A 24,400-nucleotide genomic window follows, 5' to 3' on the forward strand; every position below is an offset into this window, starting at 1 on the left:
TCCGTATCCCGGAGGCGTAGGAATCCCTCGGCCCGTTCGGCCTTGTTGTCTGGGGCTCCTCTAGCTTAGTTAAAGAGACCCCTCGGCCGCCCTTCGGTGGACCGAGGCCAGGGGTAGCGATATCAGTATGAACAGAGGCGGAGTTGGCTCGAGAATGGGAACCTGGTTGGCCGGAGCCTAGCCGTGTTGTCCGTCAGCGGAGCCGACGCCAGAGTCGATCAGTCGAGGCCTCGGGTCGGGCTGGCGCCCTTGGAAGCCGGTTGACCGAGGCCCCAGGGGTAACCGGTCGAGCCGCCTGCTCGGGCCGGATTCCCAGAGGAGTCCCTGGACCGCGTCGCCGCCCGAGGCTGGGTCGGACTTTGCTGAAGACGTCGTCGATGCCGAGGGTGCTACGGCTTCCTTCAGCGTGAAGACCCGAGCCTGCAGGATCAGATCATCTTGTAGCGTGTGCTTTCTGCGGCCGCCGAGGCCAGAAAAACACACCCTCGCCGCGCTTGCGAAGCTGTGCCTTTTTTCCTCTTGTCTCGAGCATCTGGACTCTGTCGGTAACAGGGATGTTTGTGTGAGCGAGAGTTGCTTTTCGCGGAAGGGACGAGTGAGGTATCCGTATCCCGGAGGCGTGGGAATCCCTTGGCTCGGTCGGCCTTGCCGCTTACGCGTACTTTCACCCGTCCATGAGGCCCTGTCCCCGACTTAGTCGAGAAAGCTTGAAGGACTGCTTCGGCAGGAGAGCTTCCGAACGTGAAGACTTGTTTGGTCCACGGAGTCGCTTTATCCGAGCGCAAGTTACTTATCGCAGAAGGTGATGAGTGAGGTATCCGTATCCCGGAGGCGTAGGAGTCCCTCGGCTCGGTCAGCCTTGGCTGCTTACGTGTACTCCGTCGTTTCCAGGATCCGCTTTCCGAAGTAGTCAAGAAGCACGAAAGAAATCCTGCTAAAAAGAGATCCTTTTTCGAGGAAAAATTCGACGCAGAGGGGGTCTCCCCCCTTTTAGCCCCCGAGGGAGGGTCGGGCTTTGCCGAGGCTAGGCCGACCCTTCCTTGACGACTAAACTTTGCGTAGGTGCGAGGTATATGAACAACTTGAAAACATCTTAAGGGTAGAAGCGACGTAGCTGTTTGATGTTCCAAGCGTTGCCGTAGATCTCGCCTTTATTGTTGGCCAGCTTGTATGTTCCGGGCTTCAGAACTTTGGCGATGACGAATGGCCCTTCCCAGGGGGGCGTGAGCTTGTGCCTCCCTCGGGCGTCTTGCCGTAGCCGAAGCACCAGGTCGCCCACCTGGAGTTCTCGGGACCGGACCCCTCGGGCGTGGTAGCGTCGCAGGGACTGTTGGTACCGCGCCGAGTGTAGTAAGGCCCTGTCCCGAGCTTCCTCCAGCTAGTCCAGCGATTCCTCTCGGCTAGCTTGGTTGCTTTGTTCGGTGTAGGCCCTCGCCCTCGGGGAGCCGTATTCCAGGTCAGTGGGCAAGATAGCTTCAGCCCCGTAGACCAGGAAAAACGGCGTGAAGCCCGTGGCACGACTCGGCGTCGTCCTTAGGCTCCAGACCACCGAGGGGAGTTCCTTCATCCATCGCTTGCCGAACTTGTTGAGGTCGTTGTAGATCCGAGGCTTGAGCCCTTGTAGAATCATGCCGTTGGCACGCTCTACTTGCCCATTCGACATGGGATGAGCCACGGCGGCCCAGTCCACCCGGATATGGTGATCCTCGCAAAAATCCAAGAATTTTTTGCCGGTAAACTGGGTGCCGTTGTCGGTGATGATGGAGTTTGGGACCCCGAAGCGATGGATGATGTTCGTGAAGAACGCCACCGCCTGCTCGGACCTGATGCTGTTCAGAGGTCGGACCTCGATCCACTTGGAGAATTTGTCGATGGCGACCAGCAGGTGCGTGTAGCCCCCGGGCGCCTTCTGCAAGGGACCGACGAGGTCCAGACCCCATACAGCGAAGGGCCAGGTGATGGGTATTGTCTGCAGAGCCTGAGCGGGCAGGTGTGTCCGCTTCGCATAGAATTGGCACCCTTCGCAGGTGCGGACAATTCTAGTGGCGTCAGCCACCGCCGTTGGCCAGTAGAAGCCTTGCCGGAAAGCATTTCCGACAAGGGCTCGGGGCGCTGCGTGGTGGCCGCAAGCCCCCGAGTGTATTTCTTGCAGCAGTTCCCGACCTTCGGCGATGGAGATGCATCGCTGGAGGATGCCCGAGGGGCTGCGATGGTAGAGCTCCTCTTCGTCGCCCAGCAAGACGAATGACTTGGCGCGTCGCGCTACCCGCCGAGCCTCGACTTGGTCGAGGGGTAGCTCTCCTCGACGGAGATATTGCAGGTACGGGGCCTGCCAATCTTGATCTGGCGTGGCCCCGCTCTGCCCTTCCTCGACGTTTAGTGTCTCGCCCTCGGGGGCCGAGGGTACCTCGGGCTGTGCCGAGGGTACCTCGGGCTGAGCCGAGGGTACCTCGGGCTCGGGCGCGTCGTCGAGCTTGACGGAGGGTTGATGCAGATTCCGGGAGAAGACGTCCGGGGGGACTGTCGTTCGCCCCGAGGCTATCTTAGCCAGCTCGTCTGCGATTTCGTTGTAGCGCCGAGCGATGTGGTTGAGCTCGAGCCCGAAGAACTTGTCTTCCAGGCGCCGAACCTCGTCGCAGTAGGCCTCCATCTTCGGGTCGCGGCAGTGGGAGTTCTTCGTGACTTGGTCGATGACGAGCTGCGAATCACCGCGGGCGTCGAGGCGTCTGACCCCTAGCTCGATGGCGATCCGCAATCCGTTGACCAGAGCTTCGTACTCGGCCACATTGTTGGATGCCGGGAAATGGAGGCGCAGCACGTAGCGCAAGTGCTTTCCGAGGGGCGAGATGAAGAGCAGGCCCGCGCCGGCCCCCGTCTTCATCAGCGACCCGTCGAAAAACATGGTCCAGAGCTCCGGTTGGATCGGAGTCGTTGGCAGCTGGGTGTCGACCCATTCGGCCACGAAATCCGCCAACACCTGGGACTTGATGGCCTTCCGAGGGGCGAACGAGATCGTTTCGCCCATGATTTCCACCGCCCACTTTGCGATCCTGCCCGAGGCCTCTCGGCACTGGATGATCTCCCCCAGGGGGAAGGATGACACCACAGTTACCGGATGAGACTCGAAGTAGTGTCGCAGCTTCCGCCTTGTCAGGATCACAGCATACAGCAGCTTTTGAACTTGTGGGTAGCGGATCTTAGTCTCGGACAGCACTTCGCTGATGAAGTAGACCGGCCTCTGAACGGGCAATGCATGCCCTTCCTCTTGCCTTTCGACCACAATCGCGGCGCTAACCACCTGAGTGGTCGCGGCGACGTAGACCAAGAGGGCTTCTCCGTCCGCTGGGGGCACCAAGACAGGCGCCTTTATAAGGAGCGCCTTCAGGTTGCCGAGGGCTTCCTCGGCCTCAGGGGTCCAAGCGAAACACTCGGCCTTCCTTAAGAGGCGGTACAGAGGCAGACCTCTTTCGCCGAGGCGTGAGATGAAGCGGCTCAGGGCCGCGAGGCATCCCATGACCCTCTGTACCCCTTTTAAGTCCTTGATGGGTCCCATGCTGGTGATGGACACGATCTTCTCCGGGTTGGCTTCGATGCCTCGCTCGGAGACGATGAACCCTAGGAGCATGCCTCGGGGCACCCCGAAGACACACTTCTCAGGATTAAGCTTGACTCTTTCGCCTTGAGACACCGGAATGTCACTTCAAGGTCGGAGAGGAGGTCGGAAGCCTTCCTTGTCTTGACTACGATGTCATCAACGTAGGCCTCGACTGTGCGACCGATGTGTTCGCCGAACACAGGGTTCATGCACCGCTGGTACGTCGCGCCCGCATTCCTCAAACCGAACGGCATGGTGACATAGCAGTACATGCCGAACGGCGTGATGAAAGAAGTCGCGAGCTGGTCGGACTCTTTCATCCGGATCTGGTGATACCCTGAGTAGGCATCGAGGAAGGACAGGGTTTCGCACCCAGCGGTGGAATCCACGATTTGGTCGATGCGAGGCAGAGGGTAGGGAACCTTCGGACATGCTTTGTTAAGACCAGTGTAGTCTACACACATCCGCCATTTCCCCCCTTTCTTCCTCACAAGCACAGGGTTGGCAAGCCATTCGGGATGGAATACCTCTTTGATGAACCCTGCTGCCATTAGCTTGTGGATCTCTTCGCCAATCACTCTGCGCTTCTCCTCGTCGAATCGGCGCAGAGGCTGCCTGACGGGTCGGGCTCCGGCCCGAATATCCAGCGAGTGCTCGGCGACATCCCTCGGTATGCCGGGCATGTCCGAGGGACTCCACGCAAAGACGTCGGCGTTTGCGCGGAGAAAGTCGACGAGCACTGCTTCCTATTTGGGGTCGAGCCCGGAACCGATCCGGACCTGCTTGGTGGTGTCGCCACTGGGGTCGAGAGGGACGGCCTTGACCGTCTCCGCTGGCTCGAAGTTGCCGGCATGGCGCTTCACGTCTGGCACCTCCTTGGAGAGGTTCTCCAGGTCGGCGATGAGGGCCTCGGACTCGGCGAGGGCCTCGGCGTACTCCACGCACTCCACGTCGCATTCGAACGCATGTTTGTACGTGGGGCCGACGGTGATGACCCCGTTGGGGCCCGGCATCTTGAGATTCAGGTAGGTGTAGTTGGGGACGGCCATGAACTTCGCGTAGCATGGCCTCCCTAGCACGGCGTGGTAGGTTCCTCGGAACCCGACCACTTCGAACGTCAGGGTCTCCCTTCGGAAGTTGGAGGGTGTCCCGAAGCAGACGGGGAGGTCGAGTCGCCCGAGGGGCTGGACGCGCTTCCCAGGGATGATCCCGTGGAAGGGCGCAACGCCTGCTCGGACGGAGGATGGATCGACGCGCAGGAGCTTGAGGGTCTCGGCGTAGATGATGTTGAGGCAGCTGCCCCCATCCATCAGGACCTTGGTGAGCCTGACATCGCCGACAACGGGGTCGACGACGAGCGGGTATTTCCCCGGGCTCGGCACATGGTCGGGGTGGTCGGCCTGGTCGAAAGTGATGGGCTTGTCGGACCAGTCTAGGTAGACTGGCGCCGCCACCTTCACCGAGCAGACCTCCCGGCGCTCTTGCTTGCGGTGCCGAGCCGAGGTATTCGCCGCATGCCCTCCATAGATCATGAAGCAGTCGTGGACCTCGGGGAATTCTCCTGCTAGGTGATCTTCGTTCTTGTCGTCATCGCGGGCCCTGCCACCCTCGGCGGGTGGCCCGGCCCTGTGGAAGTGACGCCGAAGCATAACGCACTCCTCGAGGGTGTGCTTGACGGGCCCCTGATGGTAGGGGCACGGCTCCTTGAGCATCTTGTCGAAGAGGTTTGCACCTCCGGGGGGCTTCCGAGGGTTCTTATACTCGACGGCGGCGACAAGGTCCGCGTCAGCGGCGTCGCGTTTCGATTGCGACTTCTTCTTGCCTTTCTTCTTGGCGCCGCGCGGAGCAGACGCCTCGGGAGCTTCTTCCGATGGGTGGCCCTGGGGCTGCTTGTCCTTTCGGAAGATAGCCTCGACCGCCTCCTGGCCAGAGGCGAACTTGGTGGCGATGTCCATCAGCTCGCTCGCCCTGGTGGGGGTTTTGCGACCCAGCTTGCTCACCAGGTCGCGGCAAGTGGTGCCAGCGAGGAACGCGCCGATGACATCCGAGTCGGTGATGTTGGGCAGCTCGGTGCGCTGCTTCGAGAATCGCCGGATGTAGTCCCGGAGCGACTCCCCCGGCTGTTGCCGGCAGCTCCGAAGGTCCCAGGAATTCCCGGGGCGCACGTATGTGCCCTGGAAATTGCCAGCGAAGGCTTGGACCAAGTCGTCCCAGTTGGAGATCTGCCCCGGAGGCAGGTGCTCCAACCAGGCGAGAGCAGTGTCGGAGAGGAACAGGGGGAGGTTACGGATGATGAGGTTGTCGTCATCCGTTCCACCCAGTTGGCAGGCAAGGTGGTAGTCCGCGAGCCACAGTTCCGGTCTCGTTTCCCCCGAGTACTTCGTGATAGTAGTCGGGGGTCGGAACCGGGTCGGGAATGGCGCCCGTCGGATGGCCCGACTGAAGGCCTGCGGACCGGGTGGTTCGGGCGAGGGACTCCGATCCTCCCCGCTGTCGTAGCGCCCCCCACGCCTGGGGTGGTAGCCTCGGCGCACCCTTTCATCGAGGTGAGCCCGACGGTCGCGTCGATGGTGCTCGTTGCCGAGGTGGCCCGGGGCCGCAGGCGCGGTGTTGCGCGTGCGCCCGGTGTAGACCGAGGCTTCCCGCATGAATCGGGAAGTCGCGGCATGAGGTTCCGAGGGATATCCTTGCCTTCGGGAGGCAGTGCTCTCGGCCCGCCGGGCCGCAGCGCCTTCCAAGAGATTCTTGAGTTCCCCCTGGATTCGCCGACCCTCGGTGGTTGACGGCTCCGGCATCGCGCGGATGAGCATTGCTGCGGTTGCCAGGTTCTGACCAACCCCGCTGGATGCGGGCGGCGGCCTGATCCTGACATCGTTGGCGACGCGGTGCTGGAGACCTTGGGGCAGGTGACGTATTTCTCCGGCCAGGGGTTGGCCCACCCATGCCTGTCCGACGTCCCGACGGATCGGCTCAAGCGCTCCTGTTCCCTCGTTGAGCCTGGCCTGCGCCTCGCGGACTTGCTCGAGTTGTGGGTCGTAACCCCCCGCCGGAGCGGGGACCACAGCTAGCTCCCGTGGGATGTCGACGCGAGGCACCGGCCTAGGGAGATCACCGTCCTCCGGCATGCCAAGATGGTTGCCTTCGGAGGGATCCCCTAGCTCGATGTGGAAACATTCGCGGCTTGGGCCGCAGCTCTCGTCGCCAAGGCTGCGGCTTCCATCGGAACAGTCGGATAGGCAGTAGTCACATGCGGTCATGAAGTCCCGCACGGCACTGGGGTTGCCAAGTCCGGAGAAATCCCAACCGATGCTGGGATCGTCATCTTCCTCGGACCCAGAGGGCCCGTAGGTCGAGACGTCCGTCAGTCGGTCCCAAGGCGACCGCATACGGAACCTCAGTGGGGTTGCACTCGCCTCAATGAGAGCGCCCGCCAAAACGAGGTCGTTTGGCGGGTTGAGGCCGAGTCGAAATGACGCAAGATGGGAGTTAGTCGGTACCTTTTGGTCGACGAGGAGCGACGTAGTCACATCGGGGACTGGTTGCACCGTCATCTCTGGTTCGAGGGCGACGTCCTGCAGGCTTTCCGCGAGCGCGCCGGCGTCGTCTTCTTGCTCGGGGTCAGCGTGCCGCGGGGGGACGGCGCTTGCCTCCGTCTTGAACGCGAGGTCGACGTCCGGCGTGCCTTCCGTCGGGGCATCGGGGGCGTCGATTCACTCGACGGCCGACGAAGCGCGGCCTCCCACCTGGCCTTGACGGCCCCGCCTCCTCCTCCGTTGGCGGGGGAGAGAACGGAGCGAGCCCGAATGTTGCCCTTCCACCACGCGGGGAAGACATCGTCGATTCCGCCGCCGGCGGGCGGGTTGTCGGCCGCCATTGTCGTAGTCGCGCGGCGGTGGAAGAAGTATCATGTCGTAGCTGCCGTCGAAGGACATGAACTCAAGAGTCCCGAAACGAAGCACCGTCCCGGGCCGGAGAGGTTGCTGGAGACTGCCCATCTGGAGCTTGACGGGGAGCTGTTCGTCAGCACGCAGCAGGCCCCTACCTGGCGCGCCAACTGTCGGCGTTTCGAGACAGGGGGGTCCCTAAGCCGACGAGTGAGTGTGTTGCGTGCCCCAGCCCAGATGGGTCGAGCGCGTGGGCGAGCGCGAAGGGGGGAGAGGCGAGGTGGCCGGAGTCGAGCGTGAGAGAGGTGGAAGTCCCGCGGCCTTCGTGTTCGTCCCGCGCCCAGGTCAGGTGCGCTTGCAGTAGGGGGGTTACAAGCGTCCACGCGGGTGAGGGAAGCGAGCGGCCCCAAGAGAGCGCCTGTCCCGTCCTCGGTCCCGCGCGGCCAACCTTCCCTAAGAAGGCCCTGGTCCTCCCTTTTATAGTCGTAAGGAGAGGATCCACGTGTACAATGGGGGGTGTAGCAGAGTGCTACGTGTCTAGCGGAGGGAGAGCTAGCGCCCTAGGTACATGCCAATGTGGCAGCCGGAGAGATCTGGGGACCCTGCTGGCGTGATGTCGTGGCTGTCGGAGGTGCGGCGGAGCCTGGCGGAGGGACAGCTGTTGGAGCGGTCGAGTCCCTGCTGACGTCGTCCTACTTCCGTAAGAGAGCTGGGGGCCGCCGTCGTCATAGAGCTTGTGGAGCGCCATCATTGCCCCTCCGGCGGAGCTGGCCGGATGGGACGCCGGTCTTGTTCTCCGTGACCCGAGTCGATTCGGGGTAGGATGATGATGGCGCTTCCTGTTGACGTGGCGGTCTGTGCCCTAGGCAGGGCGACGTGGGGGTTCCTCCGAAGCCGAGGTTGAGTCTGTCTTCCGTTGCCGTGGCCGAGCCCGAGCCATGGGGTCGGGCGAGGCGGAAGTCGTTCGGCCGAGGCCAGGGCAGAGTCCGAGCCCTGGGGTCGGGCGAGGCGGAGTTTCGTCGTCTTCCGGGTCTTAGCCCGAGTCCGAGCCCTGGGGTCGGGCGGAGCGGAGTTCGCCGTCTTCCGGGTCTTAGCCCGAGTCCGAGCCCTGGGGTCGGGCGGAGCGGAGTTCGCCGTCTTCCGGGTCTTAGCCCGAGTCCGAGCCCTGGGGTCGGGCGGAGCGGAGTTCGCCGTCTTCCGGGTCTTAGCCCGAGTCCGAGCCCTGGGGTTGGGCGGAGCGGAGTTCGCCGTCTTCCGGGTCTTAGCCCGAGTCCGAGCCCTGGGGTCGGGCGGAGCGGAGTTCGCCGTGGCGCCTTTGGCAAGGCCTGACTGCCTGTCAGACTCACTCTGTCGAGTGGCACTGCAGTCGGAGTGGCGCAGGCGGCGCTGTCCTTCTGTCAGACTGGCTAGTGGAGCGGTGGAGTGACGGCGGTCACTTCGGCTCTGCCGGGGGCGCGTGTCAGGATAAAGGTGTCAGGCCACCTTTGCGTTAAATGCCCCTGCAATTTGGTCAGTCAGTGTGGCGATTTAGTCAAGGTTGCTTCTGAGCGAAGCCAAGGCCTCGGGCGAGCCGGTGATGTGTCCGCCATAAAAAAGGGGGCCTCGGGCGAGACGGAAGTCTCTCGAGGTCGGCTGCCCTTGGCCGAGGCTAGGCTCGGGTGAAGCGTGATCGAGTCACTCGTGTGGACTGATCCCTGACTTAATCGTACCCATCAGGCCTTTACAGCTTTATGCTGATGGGGGTTACCAGCTGAGAATTAGGCGTCTTGAGGGTACCCCTAATTATGGTCCCCGACAATGTGCTAGTCTTACCTTAGCTCCATTCTTTATTGTACTCATACCCTCGGTTCTTGTGCATCTTCACAACTTTTCTTACACCCTTATCTATTATCGCCTTTAACCCTTGTAATATCTATATCTTTACCTTGGTGCCCACTTTGAACCTACCCTTTAAAGCCTCCACTTTTCCATCTCAGTTAGAGAGTGGTGCTTCACCTATCTCATCCTTGATTGTTTTCCTTCCTTATCGCCTTATAGGTTGTGTCTTAATTCCATCCTTTGATATATTTTTGTTTGTTATCCCCATTACCTTTGTCATCTATCGACTTTACCTTGGTACTTGTCTTTATGCCTGCTCTTTAGAATTTTCCTCTCTTCCACCTCAATTTGAGAGTGGCAATTTACCTATCTAACCCTTAGTCATATCCTCTCCTTTGCCACTTGCAAGTCTTGTCTTAACTTGATCCTTTGTTGCACTTTTGTTTGTTATCTCCCTTACCTTTGTTTTATAATCTCTAGATCTTGCCTTTATGCTTATCTTAGGTCTGCTTTTTAAAATCTCCTATTTTCTATCTCAATTTGAGAGCGGTGTTTTACTTATCTCAACCTTGGCTACATCTTCTTTTTTACCGTGTGCAAGCCTTGTCTTAACTCCATTCTTTGTTGTACTTGTACCCTTGGTTCATTTATGCCTTCATATTTTCTCTTATACCCTTGTCCTTATCGCCTTTGAAACTTGTGATATTTATGTCTTTACCTAGATGCTTCCTCTGAACTTACCATTTAAACCCTCCTCTTTTCCAACCAGTTGGAGAGTGGTGTGTTACATATCTCCCCCTTATTTGCTTTCCTTTTTTGCCTTGCAAGTTTTGTCTAAACCCCATCCCTTGTCGTGTGTTTATCTATTATCATCTTTAACCCTGGTCATCTCTCGATCTTCACCTTGATGCTTGCCTTGTACCTACATTTTAAAGCCCTCCACTCTTCCATTTCAGTTCGAGTGTGTTTTTTCCTATCCTGTTCTTAATTGTTTCCCCTTCCTTGCCGCTTTGCATGTCTTGCTTCAGCTCCGTCATTATCGTGCTCATGATCATGTCCCACATGTCTTATTTTTGTCCTTGTCTTTCGATGGCCTTAGAGAAATAGTCTCCCTTTGTAAGGAAAGACCACCATCTAGTTAACATTAACGAGTAGCAACTGGATGCTTATTGATGTGTTCTCGTGTTGTTTTCTTGTGTTATGGTTGAATTGCTTCTTTGTGATGAGTGTTGATGTGTTGTGGCCCCTGGGTCCGCAATGACATCAATTTACTAAGTGAGTGTCATATAGCTAGGTAGTTGGGTTCCTCCCCCTGCTCTCTCTAATCCGTCTATGCTTACCCTTGTCTCGCTATTCTTTCCTCTTGCACCTATCTAGTTGGTAACCTCCAGCTCCTCTTAATCAATCAAGATCAGAGTCGACATCATCTTCATTCCGGAATAACAATGTTCATGTTAAGGGGGTTAGCTGCTAACCCCAATGAATACAATGCAATCCACATCAACCAACAAGATCAAAGTGGCACAACAGAAGCATGGTGTGTCCAAACCCACGTCCTAGGGTCATCAAGAAGTCAACTCAACATTTATATCGTCTCGATACTCCAATAATGAGAATCAGTTGGTCATGAACGTTTGGAGGTCAAAATCAACTAGTCCATAAGTTAACCTGGCAGAGACAAGGTTAAATAAAAAAAGATGTGAAAACCAATGAACCACTCTGTTCTCTTGCTAGCCTTTTCTTGAATCTCGAGCGCGAGATTCTGTTAAAGGGGGTTAGATTTGTAACACCCTGGATTTGGGGGTATAAAATTCCTTTTCTGATATCCACCAAATTCAGGTGTTACCGTCTCTTTTACTTGCTTTTCTTCTTTTTCCTGAATAATGGAGGGCTATTTTATTATATATATATATATATATATATATATATATATATATATATATATATATAAGTTTTTAGCGTAGTAAAATAAAATCCTAGAGAAGCTTTGATTGTTGCATTCATGCTATTGCATAATGTCTATGACTGTAGAAAGTTTTCGAAATATGTCAATTGAGTTTGAGGATGTTTTCTGGATTTTTTAATCCTTTTGAATGCTTTTCGTGTATTAACTATGAATTCCAGATTTTTTGATATTATATTAGTTCCTAAAATTTAGTATTTGTGAATACTAAAATATTCCAGGAACCCAATAATATATATTTCTCTTCCTCTAGTCGAGCCTATTCCAAATCTGTGAGTTATTATTTATTTAATATCTTTTATGTCGTAAATCTGTTTCGATCCGTTCGAGTCGATTTAGCTTTATATTAAGGTCATGTGCATGTTAAAATGTTATTTTATCATGACACACATTTTCATTAATTATTGGTTTATCTGATGGTTATTAAAACAACATTTTAATTAAAACTAAATTATAGTTTAAATTTGTGTTATATATATATTAATGTGCTAACTCAACTGTTTTGAATTAATATTTGTTTAGTATAAACGCGATGTCGGTTAGTGGTTCTCACGTGTCGCGTGCGCTGTTTGCACGCGTCGTCGTTTGCGCGTGTTGAAGTTCCCGTGTATCGTGCCGTGTGCATAGTTCGCGCGTGCGGTTTACGCGTCATTCGCGCACTATCGAGCGTGTTGTTTCACTCCTTGTCGCGTGTCGTCACGCGTCATTCGCGCATGACGCACGCGTCGTTTTTGCGTGTAGTGCGCATTGCCGCGCGTTGTTCGCACATGTCGTGCGTGTCCGCGCGTCGTTCTGCACGCTGTTGTGCTGTTTCGTGTGTCGTAAATTTGTCTTGATTGTAATCTTTCGTGTTAATTAAATTACTTAGTTAACTGACAGCTGTTAGTGTAGCAGATTAATCGAAACTAAATGATAGATATTATTTATATTTGATAATGTCGAATTAAATGTTATAATTAATTTTTGTCTAGCGTAAACGTGTTGACTTCTCGACTGTAGCTCCGATTGTTGCGTTTCTCTTTGTCGCGTGACCATAGTAGTACGCTCTATTTTGTATTGCATGTTTGTATTATGTTTTCTTGGTATGGTGTAATGTTCTTATGCATATATATATATGTTTGTTTGCTTGTGGCTGTTCGTTTTTTGCTTCGCGTTGCGATTAGAATGCGACCCATTCCCGAGCTTCGGGGAATCGAAGATAAGGCGTTGGTGACCAAGTGATCAAGTTCTTTGAGTTCTACAAGGTTGAAGACCCTTAGCGTCTGTTTGGTGAAGGAAAGTGTCATCTGACCCATTATGTCCTACTTACTTATAATTCACTATCCCACATTACTTAATTAAAACCTAAGGATTGACTAGCTTTGTATCTACCTTGTCCTTGATTACCTTTTGGGTTATTATGGTTAGCTTCATGCTATTGCTCTACTTTAATCAATGAACATGATGAGAACATTTATGATACAATGATGTTATCTTGATTATGATGATGAGTTTGTGTTACTTTAGGGGGTCCAGGCTGTTTCCTGAGTACCTCTCCGTAAGGACCTGTTCGTTGAGAGACCACCCGAAAAAACAGTGCAACCATGAGGGTGGTATGAGACACCCTTAGTTGATTAATTAGAGGATCTTGGGGGTGTAGTTGGCTTTGCCGGGGGGCCATCAATTGGGGCCGGGGCATAGTGCTTGCTCTGCTAAGGGTGGGTGCTGAAGTTCATTCGATTTGGTTTTGTTAGTCACCCACCTTAGGGAGGAGTACTGTGTTTATACGACTGGCGAAACCTAACGAGCAACTGCACACCAGAGGAATCTTTGTAAAGGCTACGTAGTGATACCCTGCCAGGCCACCTAGGTAGTGGCCAATGGGGAGTAGCGCTCTCCGGGCAGAAATGGAATCACAGTTCGTGGGTAAAGTGTGCAACCTCTGCAGAGGAATGAAACTGATATATCAGTCGTGCTCACGGTTATGAGCGACCTTGAGATCCTCTTTGATTAGAGATACAGATGATCTGAGATACAATGGTTCTATTGATGGTTTTGATTACAATGATGATAATGATGTTCCTCGATGAGAAAATGATTCACGGGTTGGTTATTGTTAAAACTTGGTTTCTACTAATAATAAATACCTGACGAACTAAAAGCAACTGCTTTGACCATAACCCCACATAAAGCTAGTCCACTTCAGTCAAACGGGCCATTTGCTAAGTACGTTGATGTGTACTCACCCTTGCTTTCACAAAACACCAGGTTGCCTTTGGTGCAACCTATGCTCAGGTAAATAAGAAGAAGGCGTCGAGGCGGATCTTCAGGAGTTTCAGGACTTTGACGAGTTCGAGGATTACGCTAGCGACCTCCCCTAGTCAGCTGCATGTGGTGATTTTATTTACGTTGGCTACGTTTCGATTCTGTGTACTTTGATTTATATTATGAACTCTAGTTTTTAATATTATTACTTATTCTTTATTGTTATTCGGAACATTGTGCTCTAATGAGTTATTTATGTAATCGATGTGTACGTTAATTTCAGAATCTGACACGTATACATTCAGTTGAACTTTAAAACCGGATGTGACACTTAAATTGGTCTTCCTTATCCCAAGAAACATGCATGATTGCCTGATAACTGATACCACAGTAAAGAAAAAAAAGGAAATGCTGGTATTCGGCAGGATGATTTCTTTCTGCAAAAGAGACAAAAAAAAAAAAGAAACAGGAAAATCCTGCCAAACCTTCGCCATCACAATCTCATCGCGTTTTTTTCTTGCCAGCAAAAGTACAGTGAACCCCCACCTATCCTGTGTCCCTCCCTCTATAAATAAATAAATAAACTTTTTTAGGAGACGAAGCACACCGCAGGACAGGAGAAGCTTGGGTCTCCTATCCTCCCCACCCCTCTCTCGGTCTCTTCCCCACCGCGTCTTCGTCGTCTCGTCTTCCTGCCTCCTTCGCCCGAGAAAGGAGAGGTAAGCCCGCCGAGATCTCCTTTTCTTGCGTGCTTCATCACGCCAGGCTCGTCCCGGTGACTGGCTGGTTTTGGCTCTGGGTTGTCGGCTCCGGCCTCCGGGTCCGGGCACAGAGCGCGCCGCGCAATGGCGCCGTGCGGATGTCTTTCGGTTGACTGAGTCCATGCATGCAGGTTTTGTGCCTGGAATTGCTAGGATTTTTTAGGATTTTCCATAGTAGCTTCGTTAATCCGCCCGTTTCCAACTTCCCGTGGAGGAATAACCTGGGAAGCCATGTCTAGGCTGTCGCCCTGTTTTGCCTTGCGAATCCTAGGATGGCGCTTGCCTGTTTTACCGTGTGAAATCTGTTGTGCAGCAGCGTCGTTGTTCGATTTAGGGACGGCGGTTGACTTTTCGGCCGCCAAGATCCTGCCTGACTAGCAAGTACGGCTCTCATGTAGGCAACATTAGAGGCACAAGGCTTACAAGCTCTCTTCTCTGTTTCCTTCACTCTCTGTTTATCATGAGATGGTAACTTGGAAATTGCTACTCTGCTACTGGAAAGTAAAAGTTTCAGAATTTACATCATTCAGAAGGTTTGATTATTTGCACGTCTCTGATAGCCTTGTTTATTTAATGCCTAGGTTTGTTAATGAGCTTTGCGCTCTGTTTACTACGTACTGCACATGTTTTTCGTTCATCTGGCCGCGCTTAGGCTTTTAAGTCAACCAGATCTGCAACGGTACTTTGAGTTAAGAAGCTTCAGAAGTATCATGCGTGTTCAGATTCCTTGATGCCATAACGGACAATATTTAATTGCCACCGGCACACACGACTTGCTGTAAAGATTCCCTGGACCCATGATTGGCTGATAATTTGGTATCTTCTTGTTTTGTTTTTATTGAGTATATGTGCCACACATTGGCTATACGTTGATGATCCATGAGCTGGACTTTAGCAACTGCTGATGTGTGTGTGATTCATGAGCTGGACTCTAGCAATTGATTGTCTTGCTTCAAATGACAGAATGGGGAGCAGCGAGAAGACCGTTACCGCTTACGGCGAGTACACCTACGCTGAGCTGGAGAGGGAGCCCTACTGGCCGAGTGAGAAGCTGAGGATTTCGATTACTGGGGCTGGTGGTTTCATTGGATCCCACATTGCTCGCCGTCTGAAGAACGAGGGCCATTACATCATTGCCTCTGACTGGAAGAAGAACGAGCACATGACCGAGGACATGTTCTGCCATGAGTTCCACCTCGTTGATCTCAGGGTCATGGACAACTGTCTCAAGGTCACCCATGGTGTCGACCATGTCTTCAATCTTGCTGCAGATATGGGTGGCATGGGGTTCATCCAGTCAAATCACTCTGTGATCATGTACAACAACACCATGATCAGTTTTAACATGCTGGAGGCTGCACGTATCAATGGTGTGAAGAGGTATATATACAAATATATTGCCACTTCATTTTCTTTCTGGCTGGTGAATAACTTCCCAAGTAATCTAGCTGATGCTATTTGACTGAAGTTTTCAAAGAACCTATTCATGCATAATAGTATCATTTTGGTCTGGCAGGTTCTTCTATGCCTCGAGTGCATGCATTTACCCTGAGTTCAAGCAGCTTGACACAAATGTGAGCTTGAAGGAATCTGATGCCTGGCCTGCTGAGGTGTGTTCATCGAAATACAATGACGTTCCTGTTTGTTAGACATATATACAGTCAAATCTAAATCCCCTCGGTGTTACGTTTCAGCCTCAAGATGCCTATGGCTTGGAGAAGCTTGCAACCGAGGAGCTGTGCAAGCACTACACCAAGGACTTTGGCATCGAGTGCCGCGTCGGCCGCTTCCACAACATCTACGGCCCTTTCGGAACATGGAAAGGTGAACCTACTACCAGTTTTCTGGGCTGTGGCTGTGAGGTCATAACAATCCAACGGCCTGATAAAAAAATGCTCTCTTTGTCTATCAGGTGGCCGCGAGAAGGCACCGGCTGCCTTCTGCAGAAAGGCTCAGACATCCACGGAGAGGTTTGAGATGTGGGGCGATGGTCTCCAGACCAGGTCCTTCACCTTCATCGACGAGTGCGTGGAGGGTGTTCTGAGGTATGTCTGTGTGCTTTGGATATACTACCAAATTTAAGCAAGAGCTAGCTGTTGCCTGTGTTGTGTATAGCAATGGAGAATCGACATTGTATGACGATGATGCCCACACTGTGTGCACTGCAGATTGACCAAGTCAGACTTCCGCGAGCCAGTGAACATCGGAAGCGATGAGATGGTGAGCATGAACGAGATGGCTGAGATCGTGCTGGGCTTTGAGGATAGGAAGCTGCCCATCCACCACATCCCTGGCCCGGAAGGGGTCCGCGGGCGCAACTCTGACAACACCCTTATCAAGGAGAAGCTTGGCTGGGCCCCGACGATGAAGCTCAAGGTACTGTCACTATCTTGCTAGATATAGCCTCCATCGCCATGCTGGAGATGTTGGGAGGACAAACAGATGTAAACAAAATACCCTTTGTGCAGGATGGGCTGCGGTTCACCTACTTCTGGATCAAAGAGCAGATCGAGAAGGAGAAGACGCAGGGGGTCGACATCGCGGCGTACGGGTCGTCCAAGGTGGTGTCCACCCAGGCGCCCGTGCAGCTGGGCTCCCTCCGCGCCGCCGACGGCAAGGAGGGCCTCTAAAGCGACGACCCAGGGCTGTCTGGCGTACCATGGCGGGATATACTGTTTGCGGTAGAATATCACAGTAGCAGCAAAACTAGTACTTTTGGAGGTTCAGACATGACGGTCGCCTTCTTTTCTATTTTCCCATTCATCGCTCCATTTATTTATGATGCCATGCAACTCGTTGAATTTTTGCTGTACTCCCTTTATTTGGTCTTGGCCGGCCGGCAATAAAATTCTCCCTGTTTCTACTACATGTGGACAACATGTATGTATGATCCTATACTAGATTGGTATGGGCTCTCAGCTTCCATTCCATCCATTCAAATGTGACGACGAGACTGCCATCTGCCAAGGAAGACGTAGCTGTAGCGCTAGCTGTGGTTGGTTGTGCTGTCGTCTTCTCAGACGGGCGGCGGGACCATGTTCTTCTTTGACAAACGGCTGCCGGCTGGGCTGTGCGTGGTGATGCCGAGTAATATTCCCTGGGAACCAGAAAGGGAACGCTACGTGTTCGGGCATGGTCCAAACGATACGAGCGCTCCCGCGGGCACGGGGTCGTCGGCGTCAGCAGCCCACCGGCCACCGCAGCAAAAATCAGCCTGGTCCACCGTGGAAGCGGGCAGCTCATCACCCACGAATAGTACGTTACAGAAGCAGAATGCACAAGCCCGTGTATGCGACTAAGACCAAGCTCCACTACAAGCACTTCATGCGCCCCACAACTTACTATAGATTTGATGAGATGTATATAAATTTTAAAAACTATAATAGTCCTTCATGGCAGGCAGACAACAACCAAGTTTGAATCCAGTCCACACAAAATTCACTGTATAGATATATATACATATAAATTAAAGCCAACATTACTTGTTGCACACTGCAACCCACCAGCTAGCATGTACATAATATTATTGTGCAATAAGGTTCACAAATCTATTCCTCAAGGAGGCTAGCATTGGTAGTTAAACGTTTGTTCACAAATTTATTCGTATTTAGGGCTACACGTTTTGTATTTGTAATTATGTTAACGATGTTAATTAATACTCTCCCTCCCATAAAATAAGGCGTACATGTTTTTAGAAAAGTCAACGTTTTAAAATTTTAACTAATAAATTTATAAATCAGCAAAAAACATATATTTTTAGTGTATGCATGTTATATATTCGAAATTTGTATTCAAAAATATTTTAGTATGATGCTCAATTTGTATTTGTTGATGTTATATTTTTTAAAAAAATTAATGGTCAAAGTTTTACCCTAAACAATTTGCTAAAAAAATTATATGCCTTGTTTTATGAGATGGAGGGAGTAATTTCACTAGCACAAATATACCAACTTACACATGATTGCAGCTAAAGGATTGTGCACAAAACTCTCAGAAGGGCACGAGTGCAAACATGAAAATAAGAATATGACCAATATCAGTTCCGGGCATCTGCAACTTAAGAACAAGCCTAATATAAGGCAAAACAACGTTACTGCTTGCAAATCTCTAGGAAAGTAGAACTATTGCATTGGCTACAATTCATATGTTCACATGGATGAAAAGAACAAATTGGTTTCCACTTGATCACACAGACAAAAAAAAAATCATGACTAAGAGCAACTTCAAGAGGCTCACTATATTCTTCCTAATCTATATAGATAGATATTTTTGTAAAAAACCTCTAACAACTTATCTAAATGGCTATCTAAATATAGTCATCTTCAATTCTGGATTTCTCGCTAGCCAAATATAGAAAACGTTAATGGCTCTCTATAGTGCAAACAAGATATAGAAAGGTTGATGGACATTGAAAAGATACAGAAAGCGATTTTTATGCAAATGGCTCTCCAAATGATAATTTAGAGAGCAAAAATTAGAAATACGCTTGGAGATTCTCTAATACCAGTAACATGCCCTAGCTAATTTGGTCAGGTATTCGAAGTGTGTTTTGTGTTCATAAAAAACTTTATGAGAATTTATTCTTGCATTTGACTAACCTTAATTAGCCACATCTTGAACATTCATGAAGGCAAATAAATAGTATCTGTTGGGGGGCTTCGTCTTCCGAAGGTCCTCAAAAACATGATTTAACAATGCTTTCCAAGTGTAATATATGAACAGGTACCTTTGGATTCGGGTTAAAGCCGTACACGATGTGAAAAGCATGGTCGAGACAAAGGCTGATGTTGCTCCGAAGCTATGCACAAGGGAGCTTTGAAAGGGAAATGTGCCCTTGGGCCATTTCTAAGTATTTTGGTGATTGAGTACCAACGCAAGTGCTTTTGTGTTGATCTATGCAATGTGGTGGACAAAGTGCAAATCATGTCAAAAGGTATGTTTCTAGACTTAGTACATTGTTTATGAACTAATGTATTGTGTCTAAGTGTTGGAAACAGGAAAGATTGAATTGAAAATGAGATGGCTCTGTTCAGCCATAGTCAGCTCGGTCTGGGTGCACCGGACTGTCCGGTGGTGCACCGGACTGTCCGGTGGTGTACCGGACAGTGTCCGGTGCGCCAGGCCGGCTCGGGCGAACTGGCCGCTCTCAGGAAATCGTCGGCGACGTTCGGCTATAATTCACCGGACAGTCCGGTGTGCACCGGACTGTCCGGTGAGCCAACGGTCGGCCGGGCCAACGGTCGGCCGCGCGATCTGCGCGGGACACGTGGCAGAGCCAACGGCTAGAAGGGGGCACCGGACTGTCCGGTGTGCACCGGACATGTCCGGTGCGCCAACGGCTCTCAGGCTGCCAACGGTCGGCTTCGCCATTTAAGGAAAGAAATCCGCACCGGACAGTGTCCGGTGGTGCACCGGACTGTCCGGTGCGCAAGGCGACAGAAGGCAAGAATTGCCTTCCCAGATTGCTCTCAACGGCTCCTAGCTGCCTTGGGGCTATAAAAGGGACCCCTAGGCGCATGGAGGAGAAGGCCAAGCATTCCCTAAGCACTCTTGATCACTCACACTCCACTCTTGTGCACTTGTTCGACATTCTAGTGATTTGAGCTCCGTTCTAGTGTGCTAGTATTTTGAGCTTAAGTCTGGGTCTTGTGTGTGCGTATTTGCTGTGATCTTTGTGTCTTGTGTGAGTTGCTAATCCCTCCCTTACTCCGTGTTTCTGTGTGAACATCTTTGTAAGGGCGAGAGGCTCCAAGTTGTGGAGATTCCTCGCAAACGGGATTAAGAAAAGCAAAGCAAAACACCGTGGTATTCAAGTAGGTCTTTGGACCACTTGAGAGGGGTTGATTGCAACCCTCGTCCGTTGGGACGCCACAACGTGGAGTAGGCAAGCGTTGGTCTTGGCCGAACCACAGGATAACCACCGTGCCATCTCTGTGATTGATATCTTTGTGGTTACTGTGTTTTGTTGAGACTCCTCTCTAGCCACTTGGCGATTATTGTGCTAACACTTAACCAAGTTATTGTGACTTAAGTTTCAAGTTTTACAGGATCACCTATTCACCCCCCCTCTAGGTGCTCTCAATTGGTATCAGAGGCGTTCTCTTCAAGAAAGGGACTAACCGCCCGAAGAGATGGATCCTAAGGGGAAGGGAATCGTGATCAACGATAAGGAGAAGGAGTCCTTCGTCAACGAGCCGAAGGATGACAAGCCTACCGACTTAGGCTCGGGCCACAAACGAAGAGATGGGAAGAAGAAGAAGACAAGGCGCATCAAGGAGATCGTCTACTATGATGACAGCGATGAGTCCTCTTCTTCCCAAAAGGACAACGACGACAACGACTACGAGAGAAGGAAACCGGTTAATTCTAACTTTTCTTTTGACTACTCTCATATTCCGCAAAGTACAAATACTCATTTGCTCTCCATTCCACTTGGCAAACCTCCTCACTTTGATGGAGAGGACTACGGATTTTGGAGCCACAAAATGCGTAGTCACCTATTCTCTCTCCATCCAAGCATATGGGAGATTGTGGAAAGTGGAATGAAATTTGATAGCTCGGATAGTCCTATGTTTATCAATGAACAGATTCATAGAAATGCACAAGCTACTACTGTGTTGTTAGCCTCTTTGTGCAGGGACGAGTACCATAAGGTGAGCGGCTTGGACAATGCCAAGCAGATCTGGGACACCCTCAAGATCTCTCATGAGGGGAACGACGTCACCTTACTCACCAAAATGGAGTTGGTGGAGGGCGAGCTTGGAAGATTCGCAATGATAAGGGGTGAGGAGCCAACCCAAACATACAACCGGCTCAAGACCCTTATCAACAAAATAAGGAGCTACGGAAGCACGCGATGGACGGATCACGACGTCGTCTGCCTAATGCTAAGGTCTTTTACTGTACTTGATCCACATTTGGTGAACAATATTCGTGAAAATCCTAGGTACACCAAGATGTCGCCTGAAGAAGTCCTTGGAAAGTTCGTAAGCGGGCGAATGATGATCAAGGAGGCAAGGTACGTGGACGACGCGTTGAACGGTCCAACCCATGAGCCTCAACCCATTGCTCTCAAGGCAACGAGGAGCAAGGAGGAGCTACCTAGCAAGGTGGCGCAAGTTGAGGAGGCCGGGCTCAATGATGAAGAGATGGCCCTCATCATCAAGCGCTTCAAGACGGCGCTAAAGGGTCGCAAGGGACAGCCAAGCAAGACCAAGACAAAGGGGAAGCGTTCATGCTTCAAATACGGTAAGATTGGTCATTTTATTGCTAACTGTCCCGATAATGAAAGTGACCAGGAACAAGGGAGCAAGAGGGAGAAGAAAAAGGAATACAAGAAGGCTAAGGGCGAGGCACATCTTGGAAAAGAGTGGGACTCGGATTGTTCATCATCCAACTCCGAAAATAAAGGACTCGCCGCCACCGCCTTCAACAAATCATCCCTCTTCCCCAACGAGCGTCACACATGCCTCATGGCAAAGGAGAAGAAGGTATGTACTCAAGACAATACTACTTATGATTCTTCTAGTGATGATGAATCTAGTGATGAAGAAATAGATTACTCTAGTTTGTTCAAGGGATTGGATAGAACTAAAGTAGATAAGATTAATGAATTGATTGATGCCTTGAATGAAAAGGATAGACTCTTAGAAAAACAAGAGGACCTTTTATATGAAGAGCATGACAAATTTGTAGAGGCACAAAAGTCTTATGCTTTAGAAGGTAAAAGAAATGAAATGCTTTCTAGTGAACTATCTTCTTGCCATGAGACAATTTCTAGCTTAAGGAGCATGAATGATGATTTGAATGCTAAGTTAGAGATAGCTAGTAAATCTAACTCTTGTGTAGAACATGTTATGATTTGCAAGAAGTGTAAAGATTTTGACATTGATGCTTGTAGTGAACACATAGCTTCTATTGCAAAATTAAGTGATGAAGTAGCTAGTCTTAATGCCCAACTTAAGACTAGCAAAAGCAAATTTGATAAGTTAAAATTTGCAAGGGATGCCTACACTATTGGTAGACACCCCTCAATTAAGGATGGACTTGGCTTCAAGAGAGAAGCCAAGAACTTAACAAGCCATAAAGCTCCCATCCCCGCCAAGGAGAAAGGGAAGGCCCCTATGGCGAGTAGTTCTAAAAAGAACCATGCTTTTATGTATCATAATAGGAGACATTCTAGAAATGACTATAGAAGTTATGATTCACATGCTTATGATTCATATGCTATGTTTGCTTCTAGTTCTTCCTATATGCAAGGTAGAAATTTAGTTAGGAGAAATGCTATTAATCACATGCCTAGGAGAAATGGTGTTAATGTTCCTAGGAAAATCAATGAACCTTCTACAATATATCATGCTTTAAATGCTTCCTTTGCTATTTGTAGAAAGGATAGGAAAATAGTTGCTAGAAAATTAGGGGCAAAATGCAAGGGAGACAAAACTTGCATTTGGGTCCTTAAGGATATTTGTGCTAACCTTGTAGGACCCAACATGAGTTGGATACCTAAGACCCAAGCCTAATTTGCCTTGCAGGTTTATGCATCCGGGGGTTCAAGCTGGATTATCGACAGCGGATGCACAAACCATATGACGGGGGAGAAGAAGATGTTGAAAGGGAAATGTGCCCTTGGGCCATTTCTAAGTATTTTGGTGATTAAGTGCTAACGCAAGTGCTTTTGTGTTGATCTATGCAATGTGGTGGACAAAGTGCAAATCATGTCAAAAGGTATGTTTCTAGACTTAGTACATTATTTTATGGACTAATGTGTTGTGTCTAAGTGCTGGAAACAGGAAAAATCGAATTGGAAATGAGATGGCTTTGTTCAGCCAAAGTCTGCTCAGTCTGGGAGCACCGGACAGTGTCCGGTGCGCCAGGCTGGCTCGAGCGAACTGGCCGCTCTCGGGAATTCACCGGCGACGTACGGCTATAATTCACCAGACCGTCCGGTGTGCACTGGACTGTCCGGTGAGCCAACGGTCAGCCGGGCCAACGATCGGCCGCGCGATCTGCGTGGGACACGTGGCCGAGCCAACGACTAGAAGGGGGCACCGGACTGTCCGGTGTGCACCGGACTGTCCGGTATGCACCGGACATGTCCGGTGCGCCAACGGCTCTCTGGCTACCAACGGTCGGCTGCGCCATTTAAGGAAAGAAATCGGGCACCGGACAGTGTCCGGTGTGCACCGGACTATCCGGTGCGCCACGCGACAGAAGGCAAGGATTGCCTTCCCAGATTGCTCTCAACGGCTCCTAGCTGCCTTGGGGCTATAAAAGGGACCCCTAGGCGCATGGAGGAGTACACCAAGCATTTCTCAAAGCATTCCTAAGCACTAAGACATCGATTCCGCGCCCTTGATTCTTTGTGATAGCAATTAGAGTTCTAGTTGAGTTGTGAACTCATTGAGTTGTGTTGTGAGCTCTTGTTGCGACTTGTGTGCGTAGCGTTGCTGTGATTTCTTTTCTTGAGTGTGTTGCTTATCCCTCCCTTACTCCGTGCTTCTTTGTGAACTTCAAGTGTAAGGGCGAGAGGCTCCAAAGTGTGGAGATTCCTCGCAAACGGGATATAGTAAAGCAAGCAAAACACCGTGGTATTCAAGTGGGTCTTTGGACCGCTTGAGAGGGGTTGATTGCAACCCTCGTCCGTTGGGACGCCACAACGTGGAGTAGGCAAGCGTTGGTCTTGGCCGAACCACGGGATAAACCACTGTGTCATCTCTGTGATTGTTCTCTTGTGGTTATTGTGTTTTGCTAAGACTTCTCTCTAGCCACTTGGTGATTATTGTGCTAACACTTAACTAAGTTTTGTGGCTTAAGTTTTAAGTTTTACAGGATCACCTATTCACCCCCCTCTAGGTGCTCTCAATTGGTATCGGAGCCGTTCTCTTCAAGAAGGGACTAATCGCCCGAAGAGATGGATCCTAAGGGAAAGGGGATGGTGGTCAACAACAACGAGGAGTCTATCTTCAACGAGCCGAAGGATGACAAGCCTACCGACTCAGGCTCAGGCCACAAGCGCAAAGACGGGAAGAAGAAGAAGACAAGGCGCATCAAGGAGATCGTCTACTACGACAGCGACGAATCTTCCTCTTCCCAAAAGGATGACGACGACTACGAGAAAAAGAAAACGGTCAAT

The 24,400-nt window shown here is 51.1% G+C and overlaps 1 protein-coding gene across 2 annotated transcripts; it reads left to right on the forward strand.

Annotated features, from left to right (window-relative positions):
* The first annotated feature begins 14,064 nt into the window (after positions 1 to 14,064).
* LOC100192102 (GDP-mannose 3,5-epimerase 1) lies at positions 14,065 to 17,131 on the forward strand. Of its 2 annotated transcripts, XM_035967584.1 has the most exons (8): positions 14,065 to 14,223; positions 14,847 to 15,081; positions 15,229 to 15,645; positions 15,782 to 15,875; positions 15,960 to 16,089; positions 16,178 to 16,310; positions 16,434 to 16,641; positions 16,734 to 17,131. In XM_035967584.1, the coding sequence occupies exons 3-8, from the start codon at positions 15,230 to 15,232 to the stop codon at positions 16,893 to 16,895; spliced, it is 1,143 nt and encodes a 380-aa protein (XP_035823477.1). In that variant the 5' UTR covers positions 14,065 to 14,223; positions 14,847 to 15,081; position 15,229; the 3' UTR covers positions 16,896 to 17,131. The 2 variants fall into 2 exon arrangements, with proteins under 2 accessions (XP_035823477.1, NP_001130997.1); NM_001137525.1 differs by lacking the exon at positions 14,847 to 15,081 and having other exon boundaries at positions 14,112 to 14,223; positions 16,734 to 17,130.
* The last annotated feature ends 7,269 nt before the right edge of the window (positions 17,132 to 24,400 follow it).

The sequence above is a fragment of the Zea mays genome, chromosome 1 (genome assembly GCF_902167145.1).
Source record: "Zea mays cultivar B73 chromosome 1, Zm-B73-REFERENCE-NAM-5.0, whole genome shotgun sequence".
Taxonomy (NCBI): domain Eukaryota; kingdom Viridiplantae; phylum Streptophyta; class Magnoliopsida; order Poales; family Poaceae; genus Zea; species Zea mays.

What these genes read in the sequence shown, in the direction of transcription:
- LOC100192102 (XM_035967584.1), top strand. Translation starts at nt 15,230, where the DNA reads ATGGGGAGCAGCGAGAAGACCGTTACCGCTTACGGCGAGTACACCTAC. An exon ending in CTGATGCCTGGCCTGCTGAG is followed by an intron (nt 15,876 to 15,959) that starts GTGTGTTCATCG and finishes GTTACGTTTCAG; the next exon opens with CCTCAAGATGCCTATGGCTT. An exon ending in CCCTTTCGGAACATGGAAAG is followed by an intron (nt 16,090 to 16,177) that starts GTGAACCTACTA and finishes TTTGTCTATCAG; the next exon opens with GTGGCCGCGAGAAGGCACCG.